Genomic DNA, 22,488 nt, shown 5'->3' on the forward strand with positions numbered 1-22,488 from the left:
TGCTATGCAGACAGTTGAAGATGAGAATATTTATAAACTGCAGCAGTCACAACATTGACCTGTAAAAAATAAAATAAAATAAAAAGATTAGATCCCCTCGGCCAGAGATGACCTTCTGCCATCCGCCGTACCCTGGAGATTCACCTAAAGATAATAATTAGAGCTGCTTAGTCCAAGCTGGGGCTGGTAACCAGAACCTCTGACCGGATATTTCAAGTCCAAAACGTCGTTAGATTTCTGAAATCTGCTATACATTTTGAATAGTTCAATAACACATAAATAGATATTTTCTGGAAGCTGTAAGTAAGAATTATGTGAGAACAGATTCAGCAAAAAATAAAATACTGATTATCTTCCTTTTCTGTTTTAAGCCCAATAAAAATTCAAATATAAAGAATTTCAGATTCGCTTTGTGTCAAAATAATTTTCATACCAGATGCTTAAGATGAGCTGTTATAAAAACTGTCAAAAAATGTTCTGGTAAAACAAATATAAAACATCTCTGTCCTTTATTTGCTTTGTTTTGAACTACAGAGTTGAAAATGTAACTTCCTCTGTTTATCTCCAACAAGGACATCTCCTACATCTCTGAGAACAAAGTTTTTCAGAAAACTTTGTTCAAGTTCACCTGAGCTCTCTAAAAGACAACAGAATAGACATTCAGGCTGAAGAAGTGCTCTGATGTAGAGCAGAAAAACAGCATTCAGCTCCAACAGGGCCGTAAAAACTCATCGTACCGAAGGACAAGACACTCACTGAGAAAACAGATGATTTAGAGTAGATATGTTCTTTAAAACAACCTTCCAGCTTTACTCTCTATGCCATTCCTGATGTCACTAAAGGTAGATTTCTGCGTTTGACCCTGAGGTTTCCCATCCAGGCAGCTTCATAAATCTACAGATTTATTCTGCTTTTAATCTTAAAGGTTCACTCACTGTTTGTGTTTTTGATTTTTTTTAAAAAGGGGAACTACATTTTGGACGTTTTTAAACTTCCATTTGGGATTTTACTGCTTCTAAAAACAGCCAAAGCAATTACAAAATTAAAAACACCCAACTGATTTTTGGGAATAAGTTCATGTTTGTTGTTGTCTAGAAAACGAGTCATTTCAAAAACCTCTGGAATGTAACGTCACGAATCAGCAAGCACTGCATGCAACTCAAAACTCTTTATGTTATTGTGTTCCTGAATTACAAATGCACACAACACAACCTCATTTTTGATTTCCACGAGTTGAACATCTTTGGGAAGCTTGGACTCCACTTTCAGTATCTGTAAAAAAACCCTGAGTCGACATGTTCACGTTTACAAAACAGCACCACACTTCTCACCAGGAGGATGTGGGTTAAGAAACTAATATTTTCATTTCAGGTTGAATATATAAAGACGTTGGCCATTTCGAGTTAGGCGGATTGTTTGTTAAATGGGTTAAGTTTGAGAAACACTGACCAATCCTAACCTGTTCAACGAAGTTCACAGGTCACCTTCACAACAAAACCAACTGTTTATACTTTAACTTGCACTTTTAGCTAAATTTACTCGACACCCTCCAACATGAGAAGCCCTGAATCTGGGACTGCGCCTCTTCATGTCTGCTTTGGCAGCGCGAAGACAAATAGCTAAGCGACGCTATCGGCCCCGGCAGCCGCAGACCGGCTGCTGCTGGCGGCAGCAGACAAAAGGCCCGTCAACAAGCAGCTGGAAGCCCAGGGTCTGTGTGCACAGCTACGCTTCCTTTATATTTGCCCTGAAGTATTTATGTTTACAATCATGCCTGGGTTCTTTCCCTCCTGTCAGCAAAAGTGCAGACTCGTGTACAAAATGCATGATGGAACCTGGCAGGAGCAGACGGGGGAAGCTACCTGAGCCAAACCAACAATTTGAGTGTTTGAGCAAAAATATTTACCCTCTGGGAGACGATCAGCGGCAAAGCAAGGACTTTATAACACTGAAGTGTTACAGTGACGTCCATCTTACTCATCAAACATGTCAGAACAAGCTGTACGTCAGGGGTGTCCAAACTTTTCATCACGTGCGCCAAAATGGATGTTATTTATAAGCTTTCCATAATAAATTTTGCTAAATTGTCCCAGAGGGTTTTTTTTAGATAAATGCTAATATTGTTGTTGTAAGACCATTTTAAAATGAAATTATGGTAAAGGCACAATATTAATGCAAGAACACAAAGATCATTTAACTTTAATATCTGATGAATATTTAACACAGGAACTGGAAGACATTTTAAATATCCAAAGGGCAGATAATTTCACTTATACAAGACATGTTTGCAACGGTATAATTGAAATAATCGGCATGAGGATCAAAACTTTTTCATCAATATTAAGGAATTATTGACTTAAAACCAGCTACTGTGTATCACTGAAAAGTTACTTGTAAGTTAGTTTTGTCTCATTTCAAGTGTGCTAAGACATTTGCAATAAAAACTAGACCAAAAATACTTGCTAAGATTTTGGTTTTCTTGTTTGTAGGTGCAGAAATTTAGCATAGATGTTTTTTTGTGTGGCAGGATTTTTTTTTATCTGTCTTTTGATAAACATCCAACCAAAGACCGAGTTTGCAAATTAGCCTGTGGCTAAAACAACAGTTCCTGTTTTTCACATGTAGCAATGTTTCATGTGCCGTCTTTGATTTAGTAAATTTGAAGTTTTTGCAGTGTAGTTTCTAGCTGTAATAACTGAAGTGACTCCCGTTTGTTTCACTTTGGGTCTTAAAGTTTGGGTGTAAAAAGAAACTTTACATTTTCCATAGTAAGGAAATTATGTGGGTAATAATTTCACCCTGATTAAAATAAAAAGGTTCCATATGTATCAGGTGCCTGCGCTGGATGGGACAAATCTGAAACATTCTTGACCTGAAGTTCAATCAGTCCAGTTTGAGTCCAGGGGTCACAGTTTGGAAACCAACATGGCTGCAGGTTCATCAACTAATTCGATGCAAAACGTCCAAAGACTCAGAGAGACGTAGAGTTACAGTCAGTTCAGTAGCAACTGGTTACATTTACTAAATTACATTTACTTGAGCAACTTTTTATAAAAAAAATACTTTTATGAGTATTTTTACTAAGCTGCACTTTTTACATGTATAATTTTATTATGAAGCATTTCTAATCTTACTTGAGTAAAATTTCTGGATTTTCTACCCACTGAAAGTCAAACAAACAAGTCACCAAAAAATCTAAATTTTTCAGCAGTTTTTGTTAAAGTTTCATATGTTTTTTATAGAAAGAAACTGATTTGGATTAAAAAAAATTGCTTGATTGTTATTTTTGCAACATATGAACTACTTTAATTTTGGACCTTAAAACACAAAAATTTCCATTTAACTTTATATTTTGCTCCATCTGATGATGTAATTTTAAAATATTAAATTATTGACAAATTGATCAGTTACTCAGTTCTTGAGCTAACATTTTACCAAATACTTTTTTACTCTAGAATAATTTCCTGGACGGCTACTTTCTACTTTTACTTGAGTAAACACATATGTTGAAGTAGTGCTATTTTTATGTCAGTACGTTTTTTGTCTTCTGCCCGCCTCTGCCTGCATTTCTACACATTTCATTATTAAACAGAGAGCTTCTCACTCTTTACTGCAGCTTGGTTACCTAATTTGTTGCACATCGATTCCTGCAGCTCCCAGATTCACAAACCTCCTCATCAACACGTTACGCGCTGCAGCCGCTCCCAGAATCAGATCCATTACTTTGTTTGGAGCTTATCGGGTCATAATTTGAGGTGGGCGCAGTCGATGAGGTTTTGATTTAGTTTGTGCGTGCTCCTTATTACTCTCCATAAATGATCGTCCCGGTACAGTGCAGGGATCATCATCATACAAAACAGATCCTCTCGCCGTACGACAGAAGCACAGGCAGACAGCTGGTTTCTATACTCTCAAGCATCTGGGGGGTCATTCACATCGATCCCCCGTGGTAGGGAGTGCAGAAAGACTTTTGGAGGAACAAATACAAGGAAATACAATCTGGTAAAGGATATAAAAAAAGGAGGGTTGTTTCCTATGAACATTTCTATGGTGTGTTTTAGCCAAAAAATGTTTCAACCTAAGGCAGAAATCAAGTTCTTTGGGGGTTTTTCAACACTTAAATCCATAACGAGAACAAAATGTTTAATTCAGAAATACTTTATCTCAAAGATAAATTAAATGTTTATTTGTTGGGATCCTCTGAGAGAGAAACTTGTCAGTAACAGATTTATTTAAAGGTGTTTTCACACCTCAAGTGTTTAGTTTTAAAATGAACTGTTTTAGTTTTCACGGTTTGTTTGTGTAGATATGAAAACAGCAGCAGAACCGAGACGGTTTGGAGGAGCCAGTCAATTCAGAAATACTTTATTTATCCCAACAGGAAGCTAAATGTCAGCTGGTTGGTTGTTCTGCTAGTTATTGTTCTTAGTTAGTTTTTAGTTGTTTCATGGTTTATTAGCTAGTTGGTTATCAGTTGATGGCTGGTTGTTTGTTTTTTATTGTTGGTAGTTAGTTGGTTTTCAGTTGTTTGGCTGTTGTAATGTTTTTAAATATGGTCATAATAACCAATGTATGGAATAGGATTACATTTTCACAAAAAAATGACATTAAAAAATGTTTTATATCTAGTTTTCTTGTCATTACGTTGAAAGTTTGTGCAATTTTTATTTAATGTTCCACAAATATAAACCCTCAGAAGAAAATTTATCCATCCTCTTCAGCCAAAGTTTTTATAGTTTTTATATTTTTATTTATTTTGAATCCCAAAGAAATAGAAAGTTTTCTATTGTAGGCACTTAAAAATACATGTATATGCACAAATTGTCTTTTCTCCCCCATTTCTGCAACATGGGTCATTGAGTATCTCAGGCTGGGAGAACAAAACATCCCTACAAACTAAAACTATGACCTCAGATAACAAAAAATAAATGTTTTGTGTGGAATAAAGGATGAATTTAAGGAGGAGGAAACTTCCTGCACTCCACTCCTGCTCTGATCATCTGCAGTCGGTAGCTGAATGCCCATTTTAAGGTCAGGAATCCACTCAGTCATCCGAGGGCTCACCGGCTGCTGTGTGTGTGTGTGCGTGCGTGCGTGCGTGCGTGCGTGCGTGCGTGCGTGCGTGCGTGCGTGCGTGTGTCTGATGCAAGCTAACACATCCTGCTCTGCTTCAGGACAGGCCCGGTTATCTAACAGAGCAACACGGAGTCGGACAAAAGGCCGCATTGTTCCCCGGCGAACACCTGAACCCGCCGATGGGAAAGCTTTTGTTGCTGAAACGAGTCGAAGACTGGAACAACTTGTACATGTTACCATGAATAGAGCCGTACCGATGTTTCATTTATCAAATTCACCGACTGTAGTAACTCTGGCAGCTTCGACAAAGAAAAACTTGATGGTCTTCAGACTGAGATATTAGCGGAGTGCAGCTCCCTGCTGAACAACTAAATGTATTTTCAAATAGCAAAGACAAAACAATCAGGTTCACTCTCTACGTTGGGGTAAAAAAAAACAATCCCAGTGGACATAAATATATCCTGAGTTTTGATAGAAATGTCTCTTGCATGATAGTCTCAGTGTCGTATGTTGGATCTTAGCAACTTTCACACAGGAAAAAAATGAGATACATGCAGGAAGGGAAGCAAGAACAGAGGTTTGATCTTTATTTTATTTATTTGTTAAAGATGCAAAACTTGCAGTTGAAGAAAATTAAAGATGTGTTTAAATTAAAAAAATTGTTGGTGTTTGGAAATGAAATTGGTTTCTACTGTATCTGAGTCTTTTTCTTCTTTTTCTTTCTTTTTTCTTTTTATGGTATGTTGGTTTAAATGTTTGGTCATTTGTTTCTGACCTAAATGCTTATAAACATGTAACCCATACAAACTTGGACTGTATTGTGTCTCTGTCTCTTTAAGAAGTTTCTGCTCTTTCTGAAACTCCACCTTCAGGAAGTCATCACGTCATGGCTCCTCTATTAACCCTTTAACAACGTTTATACCAGCTCCTGTAATGGCAGGTAGCTCCTGTAACGACAGGTAGCTCCTATAACGAGATCAGCAGATGTGCAATTCTACCAGGTGTTTGCTAATTGCTGCTGACTAGTCTGAAGGAGCTGAGTGGGGGAAGCTCAGAAGCTTGGAAACTGCAGCTCAGAGGAGGAGCTTCGTTTTGTAGGCAGCTGCTGATTGGTTACCATGGAAATTAATGGATTTCTCAAACATGCATAATAGAGTAAAATTAATACTCCAGGTTTGTTTTTGATGAAGCTAAAAAACAGATTTTACATCATACTGCCCTTTAATATAGCTATAAAAAGCTGGAGATAAATTTTAAAATATTAAGAAAAATCTATTTAATTTTAATTTGTTCCATCAAAGATAAGAGAAAAAAAGAAAGTATTATGTGTGTTTTTCTGATTGGTAGATACAGCCAAAGCTGGTTTTGCAGACACAGTGACATCAGAAAGGACAAAAAAGCTCAGGGAAACATTAATGCGCTGAAATTACTTTGCAGCTTTAAAGAAAAACAATCCGTCTGCAGAACGACTAGATCCTCAGAACCGAGCGAAGAAAACAAAAACGCATGAAATCTCTAAGAGAATGTTCAAACGTACAAATGAAGTGAAGAAAACTAATTACGGTCTCGTTGTCTCTCCTGGAATCAGAATCGCTTTGCTGCAGAAACACGACGGTTGTTTCAGTGTAGCGTGTTTTTGCTGCTAACCCAGCAACCCTTAGAATGATCTCTAAAATTAGCCAATTATACACACAATTTCACAGTCGCAAATGTCCCAGCAAGTGGCCTATTCAATGGAGCTTCCTTTCCTCAACGGCTTCACAGCCACAAAGTCTTTACATAAACGATTTCCCACACTTTGTAATTGCAACATCAGAAGCAAAACAGCTTCAGCATGTTTAAAGATTGAACCAAGTTAACGACACAGAGAGTCGATCAACAAAGAGCTGGGAGAGGCGGGGCTCGGACGCACTTTTCAGAAATACTCTACAGTTCAAGATAAAAAATATATTTACAGCACGTAGAAACTGGGAGAAAGAGAGAGAAAGGAGAAAATGGTGGGAGGGAGGAAGGGAGGGAGGGAGGGAGGGAGGGAGGGAAGGAGGAAGGAAGGAAGGAAGGAAGGAAGGAAGGAAGGAAGGAAGGAAGGAAGGAAGGAAGGAAGGAAGGAAGGAAGGAAGGAAGGAAGGAAGGAAGGAAGGAAGGAAGGAAGGAAGGAAGGAAGGAAGGAAGGAAGGAAGGAAGGAAGGACACATTAAGGTATTTAAGGGCAGAAGGGGAACAAGGACGGAAGAAGGAAGAAGGAGTGAAAAGGAGAGAAGAAACCAAACCAGGAAGTATGAAAGGATTAAATTAATGAAGAAACAGAAGGAATGTTATGAAAGTAAAACAGTTTTTCATTCATCTCCCCACAGCAGTCAGACATTTTGTTTCTGGTTTCTGAGTCAAAGATCTGAAGAAACATCTTTATAATCTATAAAACTTTAAAAAAGCAGTAGCAGCAAAGTTTCTTCCTCACCTCTGCACGTCTGCAGGCCGTCCAGAAAGCTGTGAGCGGGACATGCGGCTATGCAGACGCCACGCTGGAGGAGAAAATCCTGCGGCAGGAAAACCTCCTCTGGCTTCAGGCAGCGGAGGCAGTCTGAGGCGAGCGGCCCGACACAGGACCGGCAGGACGGATGGCAGTCTGAGAACAGAGAACAGAACCTTCTCAGCACCATTATGTCTTAATAAAACTTGTTTTGTTTCAATTTTTTAACACATTACATCACCAAAGATTTAATGGCATGTCTGCCAGGGCCGGCCCAAGGCATGTGCGAGTAAAGTGGCTGCTAACTGCTAATACTTTTTTACCAAATACTTTCTTACTGAGTAATTTCTTGGACGGATACTTTTTACTTTTACTTGAGTATAATTTCTGGATACTCTAAAATCATTTTTGGGTACTCCACCCACCTCTGTTCATATGTCTGCTTGGGTGTAAGTAAAAGTAATCTAATTACTTTCTTTGCGGCTGTAATCAGATTAATGGGCGTTTGAGCCCGACTGATGCTCACTGTGGCAGCTGCTGTCCTGAGGGTACAGGCCGTCGCCGCAGTCCTCCACACACTGGCCCTGGTGGAGCAGAAGACCCGCTGGACAGGAAGTGCACTGGGCCACCGACGGGCCCCAGCAGGAAGCGCAGGACATGTGGCAGGCTGGCAGAGGACGGTGAGGACAAAGACGGAGAAATTATAGGACAAAATGAAAACAGAAAGTGAGGAAAATGAGGAAAATTCAGCACCTCGCAAAGTTATACTTTAATATCAGTTTTATAGATAAAGAAACACTTAACCTTTTAACACAAGAGCATCAAAATATTATCAATTTATTTATAACGCACTTTAAAAACATATAATAACTGCAGCAAAGTTCTGTACAGTATTCATAAAAACACAGATAAAAACATAAAAATAAAACCACAAAGTAAGACAGACAGGGTAATTATTATCAGAACCAGGACACATTTATTTAAAAATAACCTCAAGTCAGATTTATCTAAGCTTTTCTCTCATTAAAACAACTTTTTCTTGCAATTTTAAGGCATTCTTCCAGTAATGATTCCATTATTTTAATTAAACAAAACATTGTAGTCTGGCCACAATATTCACAGAAAAGATGATTTGAAATAAACGCCACTTTTCAAAAATGTTTTCTATTGTTTATATCTTCTTTTTTTAGAAAAAAAGCAGTGATTAAATTTGTAACTTGCATCTGGTAGGACAAAATATTACATGCTGCCCAGGTCTCCTATCTTTTTTTTTTTTAAGTGCAGTTTTTGTACAAGTGTCGACAGATGCGTCACCCACCTCTGCATCTGCTGCGGCTGTCCATGTAATGCTGCGCCGGACACTGAGTAACACACTTCCCATGATGCAAAGCAGTCCCGGCGGGGCAGCTCATACATTTGGGGTTGTCAGGGAAACAGGAGGCGCAGGACGAACCACAAGCTGCGAACCAAAGCAAGCAAATGTTAATGCCCTTCATGTTGGAATAACAAAAAAAAGAAAGGCTTATAGTCCATTAAAATTAATACAGTTTCTCAAGGAGAAAGACACAATTAAATAGAGCAGTCAGAATCTAAAAGCAGAGCTACAAAAACGTCCTGAATAAGACATTAGTCAGAAGATAATGCATTTGTTATTGATGGAAAAACAAGTTTAGCAACCGGAAGGAAGGGACTTATTTAAACATAAACGAGTTTCTCGGTATGTCAGAAAATCACAAAGTTAATCTGTTTCTGCAATTTAATGAAAACCTCATGAGAAATTAATTAAAGAGAGCCACTGATCCATCACCAGAGGAGGGTAACCAAAAATGTACTCAAGTAAGAGTAGCACCAATTCAAACTAGTTTTACCTGAGTAAAAGTAAAAAGTAGCCGAAAAGCTAAGAGTAAAAGAGTATTTGGTAAAAGGTCTCCTCAAGTAACTGATCAAATGATCATTTACCCCTAAATAAAACACCAAAGTCTCCTCCTAATGGAAATGCTTCAGTTGTGATGTTGTGTTTGTCAACATTTTTGTGTACATTTGTGATGGAAACCCAGTTACTGACTGTAGAAACGTCACTTCCTCTCCTCTCTTCCTCCACATCCTGGGACTTTTATCTCCAAATTAAACCCAAACTTTACTTTAATCTGAAAAGACGACTTTGGACCGCTGAGCAATGGCGTCATGATAGGTTGAGACGCAGCAGAGCCAAAGTGCAGACAGCAGCTTAAGTGATGCATAATTGAAGGTTTAATAGAAAAAAACACTCATGAAGCCTCAGGAGCGGGAAAGAAACGAGAGATGAAAACAGAAATCCAGAAGGAAAAGAGAGAGCCAGAGCGGCAGGAGGAGCAGGTGAGCAAACAGGTGGGTTCAACGGGCTTGATTACGGAGCCAGGGCGGTAAAGTGACAGGAGCAGATTAATCAGATAAAATATGAAACAGCTGTGGGAAGGAGAAAAGCATGGCAGCTGAGGGAGGAGACTAATTAACATGGAAGGCTGAGACTAAGGTTGCGTTCACACAGCAGGCGACCTTTTCTGACCCATACGACTATTTTTAAAGCATTTTCAGTGAAACAGTCATTTTATAAATTTTATGACTTTATGCTTTTATGTCATAACTTTTGTGTCTTAACTGTAGAGGAACCAGATGCAGTGAATCGTGAACAATGGCTGCTGAAAATGAACCTGTAATCACATCACAGTCCCACCACTCTTAGCTCCGACTACATCCAAATAGAAATTTATAACACAATATGTATTGTGATGGGTGGCAGTAACAATATATATCCCAATGTGATAATTTATTATGCGATTAATTGATTTATTGATTATCGTGACAGCACTAATACAGATGCATAAAACTGCCATCACATCTTTGTTTCAGGATTAAAATCAAGAATGTAAATCCCCTTCAGAAACTTAACATTTCCAACCAGATTTCAGAGCAGGAACTGGTTCAGATGGGTTTGACCTCTTCCCCCTGATTCTGACATTTTCCAAAAGCAGAAACTTCACCGAGTTTAAGCTTTTTCTACGAGCAGCAGGAAAAGAAGAGCTCCTTCCACTGTCCTCTGGGTGGTTTCCACTAGAAAAAGAGCTCAACAATGAGCTGCCAGCTTCTCAGTCAGCCTCAGGGAAGACTATTCCTGCACCTATATTATCATCTCACCCATTAAAAATAGAAGTTATCCATATTCATACAGCATCTCTTTATTCTGCACCCTCATTAGAGCACAAAGGAGCTGGTAATTATTGTTTTTTTCTACTTTGTTTGCCAACTTTGGCTGACTAATCCTTTAAGCTCCACAGAAATGCTAACAAAATAAACCCAAACAAACCATCACCCAAAGTTTAATGCTATCAATAAAGCTTGCCTCAAATAAATGCCTCAAATGCTGTTTTCATTTGATTTTATTTGACACAGGCACATTGTTTGACATCTAATTTGTCTAATAAAATATCCACTTTCACTCGCCAGAGGAAACATGAAACAAACCGTACATAACAAACTGCTTGTTTAATCTTTGCGAAACTCTTCAGTGATGACATTCTGAAAAATATTTATTCCGCAGTGAAAGTTTACCTTTAAAAGTAGGTTGGCAGTAATGTGAGCAATTTTAATCAGGGTTCAAACTGCTGCACTGAGGAAAACAGAATTAAAGCAGAAGACTTTGTGCAGCTCATGTTCACTGGAAAACAGTTTATCTGCTTAAATACGAGTAGATAAACGGCATTAGCAGTCAAAAGGATTCTGAGGAAACTGGGTGTGAATGTTTATAAATCGCCAGATAATCACCTCAAAAACACAAAACTTATAAAACATTTATTAACAGTGGGCCTACCTTTGACAAATGCAAATATAGAGATACTTTAAAAGCTTGAAGCAAGTTGAAATCATAATATTTATAAATTTGCAACTTTGTAAAATTTGCAACTTTTTAGTAATAATGGACTTTATTCATCAGTAAGTCAACAGAAAGACGGTTTGTGAATGGCATGGTAATTTTTACCAGCTTTTTTCTGAATTTGTTAGACTGAAAAATCTTAGTTCCTATAAGAAAAAACATTTATTGTTGTTACAGAAGACTTCAGTAAAAAATTGTAATTTACAGTTTTCATAAAAACTGGTAGAATAATTTTAATTCCAATGTGTGTTTGGATACGGAAGCCCAGAAGGATCAATAAAATGTGAAGTGACAAATGAGTGACAAAAAGGCTTAACGGAAGTCATGCTAAAATAAATTATGCTAGCAAGTTCATCATAAATTTTGTTTTAGCAAAATTCTATTGTGACATTTTGTTTTTGTGTTGTGGATTTTTATTGTGTTGTAGTCTATTCTGTTTTGACCCTTCTGGGCCACCATATTTTTGACCCATTCAAACACTTTTGTTTTTTTATGGAAGCCAGAAACTTTTTTTCAGGTTTTTAATGTAGTCGGTGTTAAAAAAAGGCTATAACTAGTTTTTAAGCCAGAGAACCAACCCAGTAGTTTTGTGAAAATGGTTTTTACAAGTTGTAGCATAAATGAGTTGGCAGAAATTTAATTACAAATACTGCATCATAATTCCCTCTTGCAAACTAAGAAATGAGGTCTACCAAAGAAAAAAACATAAATAAATGTGTTTATATCCACACAAGTTTGCCTCAGAAAGTGAACTCTTTTGGTTTTTATCTATATGAGGCACGTTTTAAAGTGAGAAACGTAAAGTGCATCTTACTGAGCTTGGGAAATGGAGGCAGGTGTGAAAACAAGTCCCAAAAATGAGAAAACCCCAATCAAATTTACATTTCAGCTTCTCTTATTTCCTTACGGGATGTCCTAACAACTCATATAAATGTTCCTCTTGATCCAAACTGGCTTGAGGACCAGAGAGACTGAATTAAAGCGGAGAACTTTTCCTGACGACATTTTGTACGTTTAAATAATGCAACATAAGGTTATGTTAATTTTACCGTAACAGATTCCTTCCTGGTTGTAGTATCCTGCGCCGCATTCGGAGACACAAACTCCGTCTTTGAGCAAAGCGGCCGGATCGGAACATGACAAGCAGTCCTGCTGCGTCGGTCCGCGGCATTCAGAACATGACGCGTGGCAACCTGCATGACGGAGAGGGGACAGAAACGGCTTAACGTGGTGGAGAATGTTGTTCCAAAGAGCCAGAGCAGAATATACGCAAAAACAAAAAACACAAAGTCTGGAGTTCATGATTTTACACAACACAGGAGGAAATCTAATCATCAGATACACTTAAGTCAGGTAAATGAACATTACAAAAGAATATACACAAATTTATGTTCAAATGTGCATTTATACATGTGTACAGATACTGGTTCCACAAAACATATATACATCTACATAACAGTATACGCTTTTATTACTTTACATTTTAAGGTTCTTTTAAAGCTCACTATAAAAAGCATAATTTAAAATCATCCTTCAAGTCATTAAATAGTTTCACGATTTTTGTTTCGTCCTTTCTACATCATTATTTCCACTATTTTCATATAAATAAAATCTTTAAAATATGAAAGTATTGCTTCTTGGAGATGATTATAATTTATATCTGAGCTAGGTGAATTATTGCACAATATTCCATGTGACATTTACACAGATAAAAAACATCTGTGTATTATTCCAGTAACGTAACTTTAATACTACACAAGACAGATCACTGGTTGGGTGGAGCAACTACATAGTTTTGATTGTGACAGGGGCTTATTGTCTTTTTTCTGTTTTCTATTTTAACAATATTATAGATGTCGAGATTTTTTTATTCTTCAGATATATTTGATTTAGTCAAGAAGTTGTTTCTCCAGACATTTATTGGTGTATTAAGTTCTCTTAAGCTGTTCTTGACAGTTGGTGGTTACCGTAGCAACCAGTAACTGACAGCTCCTCCCCATTTTTTCTGTTGCCGTCGGTAACTGTGTCATGTTTTGGGATCAGCTTTGTGTTTTCTTTGCACTTATTATATTTTAGCATATTTTTAGACAAACTTAATCATATATAGTATTCCATGAGTAATTTGTATATGTTTTTAATTACTAATAGTGTTGTGCATTTTAGCTATGTTTAATTTTACAACTGCTAGCTCCCGCTAACACATGTTAGCTGCTGCTAACTGTTGTTACATAGTAATAACAAAAAATAAGTACAACTGTTTTTTTCTCATTTACTAACCATATTTCTGTATTCATCTCAATTTCAGATTAATCAGAACCACAACCATCCAAATGTTTACTACTAACATTTAATAATAAACTTTGACTTTAATCAAACAAAAGCTTTTCTTATTGCTGACATTTTTCTCGAAGTCAAAGTCAAAAAGTCAAAGTCAATCGTTTTCTCGAAACCTCAGATTTCAGGAAAACGATTGAAATCGGAGGTGAAGAAAAGGCTCTCTGCAGTCACACTGATGTATTTTCTATGTGTCAGTGCTTCTTATATGTAATAATCTCTTATTTGAAGTCATAACAGCTGCCAGCACCGGTTGCCAAGGCGACATACTTGGGTAACCCTTGTTATACTAAAAACCTCAGAGCAGAACCTTATTTAACATCTGTCCACTGACACAGTTGTCAGACATTTAAATTATCCATTAAGCTTGAATCTCAAGGAATAGCTGTTGATTTTCTTTAATCACAAACATTCAAGCTAAACACAGAAAGCATCATATTTTTAAAGACCAGCGCTGTTTGGGACATGGAGAAGGACAACTTCAACGTGGCTTTTGTAAAGTATTTCTGGGACGAACAGATGTATATTTTACCTGTTGTGTGCATGTGATATAGTTGCCAATCTAATCTTTTTCTAGCAGCTCAAAAATCAGGGAAAATGTGACAAATAAACTAAAAAAAAGAGACTTGAAACTTTAATTTCATCAACCTTAAGCTGCATGTTTTAATCTGATGCTGTGCTGCAGAGGATAATGAATCAAGATAAGACAAGTTTCCTTCCTTGGGTAAAAAAGGCAGCTAAATCCAATTAATAGATCTCCAGGTTAAATAAAAGCCTTTATAAAATGGAGATTTTGGCTGATTTTGTTTTTCCCCCCAATTGGCTTACTGACGACAGTCGGAGATTTAGTTTGAATCTCTTCAGAAAGATTGGTGAACAGAAACTCTAAGGAAATGAGGAATAAAATGATGACACTAAAGGTTAAATATAGGTTAAAATATAAAAAAAGAATGACTGGAGCAAAGGGGGAAACTGAGGAGCAATAATTAGTGAAGCAAGCTCAAAGAGACAGGAAAATTCACCCGAGGAGGGTGTAATTAATTAAATCAGTGTCATAAGAACGGCTGATAGAGATCTTAATTAATCTGAGATTCCAGAACAGAGGCCAATATGTATCTGAGAAATTATTAGACAGGAGTGAAAAATAAATCATCCGATCCCTGCTGCTCTGCACCAACTGTCCTCAGGAAACAAAACTCATTTTCTTCTTTGTTGCAATTTTAGAAACAACCCGCTGAAAGTGTGACTGCGACTTTCACTGTTTGGTGGAAACTTCAGCTGCATCCCAAAAAAGGAAGAGGAAAGGAGTTAGTATATAATACAGATGAAAAAGCAAGGTCGTGGAAACTCCAGGTAAAAGCAAGCAGATCTGTGCACACGTCGTCCTTGCTGCAGACAATATTTAATAATTGATGACACTTGGATCCAAGCTGGATCATCTTCAGGTCAAAAGTTTAAAGAATAAAGAGTGTGTCTGAGCATATCGCTTCCATCAGGAGGCCTGATCTGAAAAAGATCAAAGTTTAACAAAGATCTTGTCAATAATTAAGAAATATAAGCAGCAGGGCATCATGAGATTGGAGTAAGAATCATCCTCTCCATTTTCATTAGCTTTTACAAAGTCATCCTGACAGGCTGCATTACGTCTCGATGTGGAAATGCAGCACAATAAGCTGTGAAGGAGACTGAGGGCTTTTGGAGTGCAGGGGGCGCTATTCTGCTCTAATGTACAAAAAGACAGCGACATGTGCTGGGATGATTAAAAAACAAGCAAACTAAAAATAAAAACACTTAACCTCAGAAAAATTATGTGTGCAATGCCAGCGTGTTGACTATGGTGTTTCCAGTTTCATCTTTTCACTTGCTGCTTTCACATTCAATAGTCCTGCAGACTCGGTTCATTTCGGGGAAAAACTTATGACACTTGTTACATTTTCAGCTGTACACACTACACTGTATCAAACTGTTGATTCAAAGTTCACAGTAGGATTTTCAACTTTGTTTGGTGCACATTTCTTTTGGAGATTGACATGAAATCTTTACTGAGTTTCTAGAGAAGTGATTTTATCTTAGAACCTGAAATAAGCAAAGGTTAGCCCTCCAAGTCTGAGGAACAGCCACCAAAGACAAGGTGCAACAAAAAGATAACAATTCAAATCTGGTTGGAGAAACATGAGGTTTCTGTTAATCAAACACCAGAAAATGTTCAAGGAGAGTGTTTAACTGAAATTCATAATTTGCCTCACTCTTCTGAAAAGACAACAAGTCAAGCAAAATTTAAGGAGTCTAAACTGGAATATATCAAAGTACAGAAATACTTAATGAAACAGCTTGATGAGATGTTCGATATAAATAATAAACTAAATGCTAAACGTAGACAGCAAAACGATCTGATAAAGAAAATGCTCTCAGAGAGAAGACAAAGCAAGAATTCAATGGTTTCTGTTGAAATTCAGACAGATTCACAAGACAGCTCACAGCAGAAAGTAATCCATAACCAATCTGCTTCAATACAAACGGAGATGGATGTACAGGAAACCAGCGATCAATTCAAACCAGTTCGTCAAACCAGTTCGACGCGAACTGAGATGGATGTGCTAGAAAACAGATGTCACTTGAAACCATTCTGTCGAACGATTTCAACCCAAACCGAGATGGAAACGTTTCTGGAGCAAACAGTGAACAAGACATTTTAGTACCAGAAACAGTTGGGGATCAGACAGCCTCCATCAAAAATCACATTAATTTGATTGAAACAATAATCTGTAGCCCCCAGAAAATCTCTGAACGTAATGATATACAGAGCTTTATGGGTGTTTTCGCTGTTTTGTATGTTATTAACTGTTATTCGTGTTGTGTATGTTAGCTATGTCTCATTTTATGACTGCTAACTGCAGCTGACTGTTCTCAACTAACTGCTAGCTCTTAAGTTTTGCTAGCTGCTGCTAGCTCTTAGCTGTTGCTAGCTGGTGCTAGCTGATGCTAACTTCTGTTAGCTAACGGTTAACTGTTGTCAGCCACTGCCAATTGCTGTCCAATTGCTCATTGGTAGGTATTTTTCTGCAGTTTGTTTAGAGTTATTTATTTTATTAAATGTATGGAGGCAGAAGCTGCTGGACTGTTAATCACCAACTTGATTTCATCTGTCTATTATTTTTCTATTATTTATTTTGTCTATTACTGTGCAAAACATTAACTGTACATAAATATTAATAAAAAAACTAGAAAATTCCGCAGAAATTTTGAGGGGCATGCCAAAGTGTGCCCGTCGCTTTTTAATCAAGCCTTCTGATGCAAAAAATTAGCATTAATGCTAAAGAAAGCTGCAATGTAGTCAATAACCTGTGGTGAGTCAGAAACATGTTGACTAAACTGTACCTGTACCATTCAGTATGTTGAAATTAATGCATAAGCCAAAATGCTAATATTAGCATGAAGACTAATATTCATGTAGGATGTGTGGCATCACTAGCATGTTTTCTGTCATTGATTTACTCCATTCAGTATACTGAACATCGCTAATAAGTAAGAAAATTATCTAATAGCTACCTTTAGGGAAAAGGCTAATGCTAATGCTAATGCACTGCCTTGCTGCGCAAGGCAGTGCACTAGTGGGGGCAGTAAAATGCTAAACTTGTGCTAATGTTAATGAACTGCCTTGCTGCGCAAGGCAGTTCACTATCCTGAGGAAAAAAAATGCGAAAAAAGCTTAATATTATTGCAACGCCTACGGCGTTGCACTAGCATGAGAGGAATATGCAGACTTTTATTTTGAAACTTTCAGTAGGCTTCATTTTAACCACCACACCAATTCAATGTGTAAAAGTAGTTTGTTTAAACATTTCACATAAAGCCCAAAGCTGATGTGAAAAATATCAAGGCTTTTATTTTGAAATTTTCATTAAGCTTCATTTTAATTGACCACAGCAATAAAATGTGTAACAGTGGTTGGGTTAATCCAACTATATAATGCCCAAAACAGCAAGTAGTTCTAAATGCCAGTTCAGCCCTAATCTGTGGTATCTGAAAGTTCCGCCATGTTGTAGTTCTGACCTTCAGTCATTGTAGTTCTAAAGAGCAGCTCAACTATCATGTTAGTGAGACACACAGGGAGAGAGAATTCTAACTGTTTGAAGCAGTTAGTTTTTCTGATCAAAGCGGCTTACTGTTCAGCATCCATAAGAGCAATCCGAAAACTTTTTGAAGCATATAAGAGGGCAATTTCTTGTCTCCGATGGAAACACGATTTAAATCTGTAGTTGTCTCTGCACTAACCTGAGAGAAAAACATAATAAAGGCCCAAGAGGAATATTCAGGCTTTTATTTTGAAATTTTCAGTAAGCTTCATTTTAAATGGCCACACTAATCCAATATCTAACAGTGGTTGGGTTAAACCAGTTTATATATAATGCCCAGAACATTCTGCCCTGTCTGTAGTTTTTTTTTTTTTTTTTTTTTTTTTTATTGACAATAAAGGGGTTTACAAAATAGCAAACTCAACGCAATAAGTAACAAACAGACAGGACAACAATGCCAGGGTGTTACATAGGAAGCACAAACAAAATGAAAAGCAAATAAATAAATAAAAAGTTAACTTAGAAAGATGTTAAAGTGAGAGCACATATCCACTGTCTTAATTGCTTTTCTATTCCTTGAATACTGGAGAGATGTAATATATTGTTTGAATTCCACTTTAAAGGCTGAAAAGCGAGGTTTCTGATTTGAGAATTTAGATTTATGTATATGATATTTTGCGACTAATAAAATTAGATTGATAATATAAAAATGTTTGGTTTTATTAGTGGGATAAGAGAAGAATCCAAACAACATATTTATATAAGTGAGGGAAAAGTCATCAAGAATTCTTTGGGAAATAAACGTACAAATATCTTGCCAGAAAATACAAGAGAAATAGCATGACCAGAATAAGTGACAGAGATCTTCTTCATAGAGTTGGCAGAATGAACAATTTGTGTCAATGTCTTTTTTGTATCGTTGAAGGAAAAATTTGCAGGGATAAAAACGATGGATTATCTTAAAAGACACTTCTTTGATTTTATTAATAATTAAATATTTAGATGGAAGACACCAGATTTTTTTCCAGTTCAGGTTGGGGGCAAAGTTATTCCAATAAGAGATAACATTAGGAACAGAGACGATGTCCTTCTGGAATAAGGCACGTACATCACGGTTGTTCTTTCGCTTTCTTGTGGAAAAACAGATTTGACCAACATTAGTGACAGCAGGGTCTAGACCTGGAGGAGTCAGAACAGAAGTTACAGAAGATTTAAGAAGCATCATAACACCAGATGGGATGGCATCAAAAACAAGCGCATATTCCTTTGGTGGTATGGGGAGACCAAACCTTTCTAGAAGTTCAGAATAAGACATTAAGACACCATCAGGTCTAAAAAGCTGCTGAACCAAGATGATTCCATGTTCAAACCAATTTTCCAAGAATAAAGATTTATGCTTGTACAAAATGTCTCCATTGTTCCAAATATAATATCGATGGGGTGAGAAATTATGCTTGTAAATTAGAGACCAGGAAAGAAGCATTTGTTTGTGAAAATTAGATAGCTTTATGGGTAGTTTTTCAATTTTGTAGTTGCAAAGGAGAATAAAATTAAGGCCACCAAGTTTTGAGAATAAATAGTTGGGTATAAAATTCCAGATTGAGGTTGGATTTTTGAGAAACTGTTTAATCCAGTTTATTTTGAATGTATTGTTTAAGGTTGAGAAATCAAGACAATTGAGGCCACCAAGTTCAAATGAGTTCATTAAGACTGATTTCCTGATATAATGAATCCTATTTTTCCATACAAATCTATAAAGCATTTTATCAATGATGTCAATTGTTTGTTTATTTACAGAAAGAGACAAAGCTGGATAAGTTAAACGGGAGATGCCTTCTGCTTTGGTTAGCAAAATTCTTCCTTGAATTGATAAATCTCTTTGAAGCCAAGAATTTAGTTTCTTTTGTACATTTTCTACAATAGGATTAAAGTTCAGAGCATTTCTAGAATCTTGATCTTTGTTGATCATTATGCCGAGATAGGTGACCGATTCTTTAACAGGAATATTATAAATAGAGGGTTTGTTACAATTTTTAAGGGCTAAAAGTTCACATTTATCAATGTTAAGGTAGAGTCCAGAGGCTCTAGAAAATTTCTCAACAATATTAATTGCTAAAGAAACCTGAGAAGCATCCTTTAAAAATAAAGTGGTATCGTCGGCTAGTTGACTAATTATAATATTTTTATCAGCAAAAGAGATACCTTTCAAATGGTTGAGTTTAATGAAATCTGAAAGTAATTGAGAGCAGATCAAAAAGAGGTATGGGGACAGCGGGCAACCTTGCCTCACACCTCGCTTTAGATCAAATCTGGGAGACGTACCAGCATGAAGCTTGATTGAACAGTTAGCATTTTTATACATGGTTTTGATTGCAGCACAAAAGTAAGGGCCAAAACCAAATTTCTCTAATGTTTGAAAAACAAAATTATGCTCAATGGTGTCAAAGGCTTTACGGAAATCTAAAAATAATATAAGGCTGTCATCATGGCACAAATCTGCATAGTCAATCAGATCCAACACCAGCCTGATGTTGTTAGCTATATGTCTTTGTGTCATGAAACCATTTTGAGTTTCATCAATTATAAAGTTAAGAACACTTTTCATTCTCATCGCAAAAATTTGAGCTAGAATTTTATAGTCATTATTAAGAAGGCAGATTGGACGCCAATTATCAATCAGAAGGGGGTCTTTTTTAGGTTTGGGAATTAATGTCAAAAGGCCTTGACACAGAGTGGGAGGAAGAATTTGGTTATCAATGCATTCTGCAAACAGCCGGTGGAGGAACGGGGCCAGTTGTTCTGCAAAGGTAATGTAGAACTCTGAAGTTAGGCCGTCAACTCCTGGAGATTTGTTGAGTTTTAGGTGCTTGATGGCAGACAGGACTTCAGCAGGAGATAGGGGACTATCACAGACATTCCTTTGGTCATCATTAATTGACTTAGTTTCAGTAAGATGTGTAAAGAAAATTTCAGATTCACATTTATTATAGTGTGATTCATACAACTCACTGTAGAAAGTAGAGCAATACTTTGCTATTGTTTGGGGATCATCAGTGATAAAGTTGTTAATGTTAAGTTTTTGAACTGAGTTGAATTGACCACGGGTTCTTTCTAATTGAAAGAAATACGCAGTGTTTTGTTCCCCTTCCTCCAGCCATTTCCTTCTCGATCTCACAAAAGCCCCCTCTGCTTTCCTTCTGTATATTTCATTTAATTTATTTTGTTGAATGACTAAATCCTTTAAGTCATTTTCAGATAAATTTTCAGGTAAGATTTGAGTAATTTCAGTTATTCTGGATATTACATTTGTTTCTTCATCTCTCCTGGATTTAGATAGAGAGGCACCAAACTCTCTGAAATATTTTGTAACTTCAAATTTAAGGAGTTCCCAATTTCTAGAGAAATTGTTATTAATTAAGGCTTTTTTCCAGAAATGGTTTATTAATAATTTGACTTTATCAATTACTAGCACATTTTTTAAGATGGAATTATTAAGTTTCCAATAAGAACTTTTGAATGTGGGAGTAATGTTAGGACAGAATGAGGCAATCAATGATATTGCTTTGTGATCAGTTAAAGGTGTTGTTAATATTTTAGGAGTAATGTTATTCTTATGTAAGCAATCAGAAACTAACCAGTAATCTATGCGAGACATTAATGAGCGAGGCTTATTAGACCATGTGTAAGCTCTAGAAACTGGGTTTTTTTCCCTCCATATATCTATGAGATTAAATTTTTGTATAAAAGAGGACAAATTAATAGAAGAAGTATTATTAACACTTGGAGGCCATCGATCTAGGGAGCTGTTCAAAGCAACGTTGAAATCTCCACCCATTAAAAGAAGAGCATTTGGGTATTTTGATAACCAGTGTAAAAAGCTAGATTCTAATCTATCAAGTAAAAAATCATTTTCAGGTTTTGAATTATATCCATATACATTGGCAAGAAGGGTAATATAGTTGTTGATATTCAGGATTAAAATTATATAGTGGCCATTAGGATCACTTTCTGAGTGTAGAACAGAACCATTAAAGTTGTTTTTTAAAATAGTAACCCCTGCTGATCTTTCTGAGCCATGAGAAAACCATAACTCATTTCCCCATTGAGTTTTCCAAAAGGACGCATCATTTGCTACACTATGTGACTCTTGAAAAAAACAAAAATCAGACTTTTGTTGTTTGGCAAATAAAAATAAAGCTTTTCGTTTAACATTTTCTCTTAAACCCCTGGCATTTAATGAGAAGATTGAAAGGGACAATGTAGGATAAGTGGACACAGAAAACAACCTACAGACCCGGAATGGTGTAATTTAAACCATGAACAGAATGGAGCTAAGGTGACTTAGCATGTCAGATACTAAGACTTAGAAGAAGCTTGCAGTTTGGAACAGTATAGCTGCATTAATAACTATCAAGGATAATAAATTCAAAATGATATAAAAAGTGCTGAAATGCACAGCAAAGCAGAGACTGTACTTAACAACATAGTAAACACACTTAGCAAAGCACAGTCAAACCAGAATTCAATAAACATATAATTATTTTTTAAACATAGAAGTGAATTAAGATAATGTAAATAGGCAAACTGCCTTCCAGAATTAGAAGATAGAAAAGGATCCAAAT

The 22,488-nt window shown here is 36.6% G+C and overlaps 1 protein-coding gene across 1 annotated transcript in view; it reads right to left on the reverse strand.

Moving 5' to 3' along the window:
- Positions 1-22,488, reverse strand: part of fras1 (Fraser extracellular matrix complex subunit 1) — a 265,712-nt gene that overhangs the window by 113,982 nt on the left and 129,242 nt on the right. Inside the window, exons 14-17 of the mRNA XM_015012328.2 lie at positions 12,506-12,649; positions 8,865-9,005; positions 8,073-8,213; positions 7,535-7,702 (exon numbers count right to left, since the gene is read on the reverse strand). Coding sequence (XP_014867814.2) covers positions 7,535-7,702; positions 8,073-8,213; positions 8,865-9,005; positions 12,506-12,649 — 594 coding nt within the window. The remainder of the gene's footprint in view (positions 1-7,534; positions 7,703-8,072; positions 8,214-8,864; positions 9,006-12,505; positions 12,650-22,488) is intronic.

The sequence above is a fragment of the Poecilia mexicana genome, unplaced genomic scaffold (assembly GCF_051168715.1).
Source record: "Poecilia mexicana isolate PSO_F unplaced genomic scaffold, ASM5116871v1 scaffold_9, whole genome shotgun sequence".
NCBI lineage: Eukaryota > Metazoa > Chordata > Actinopteri > Cyprinodontiformes > Poeciliidae > Poecilia > Poecilia mexicana.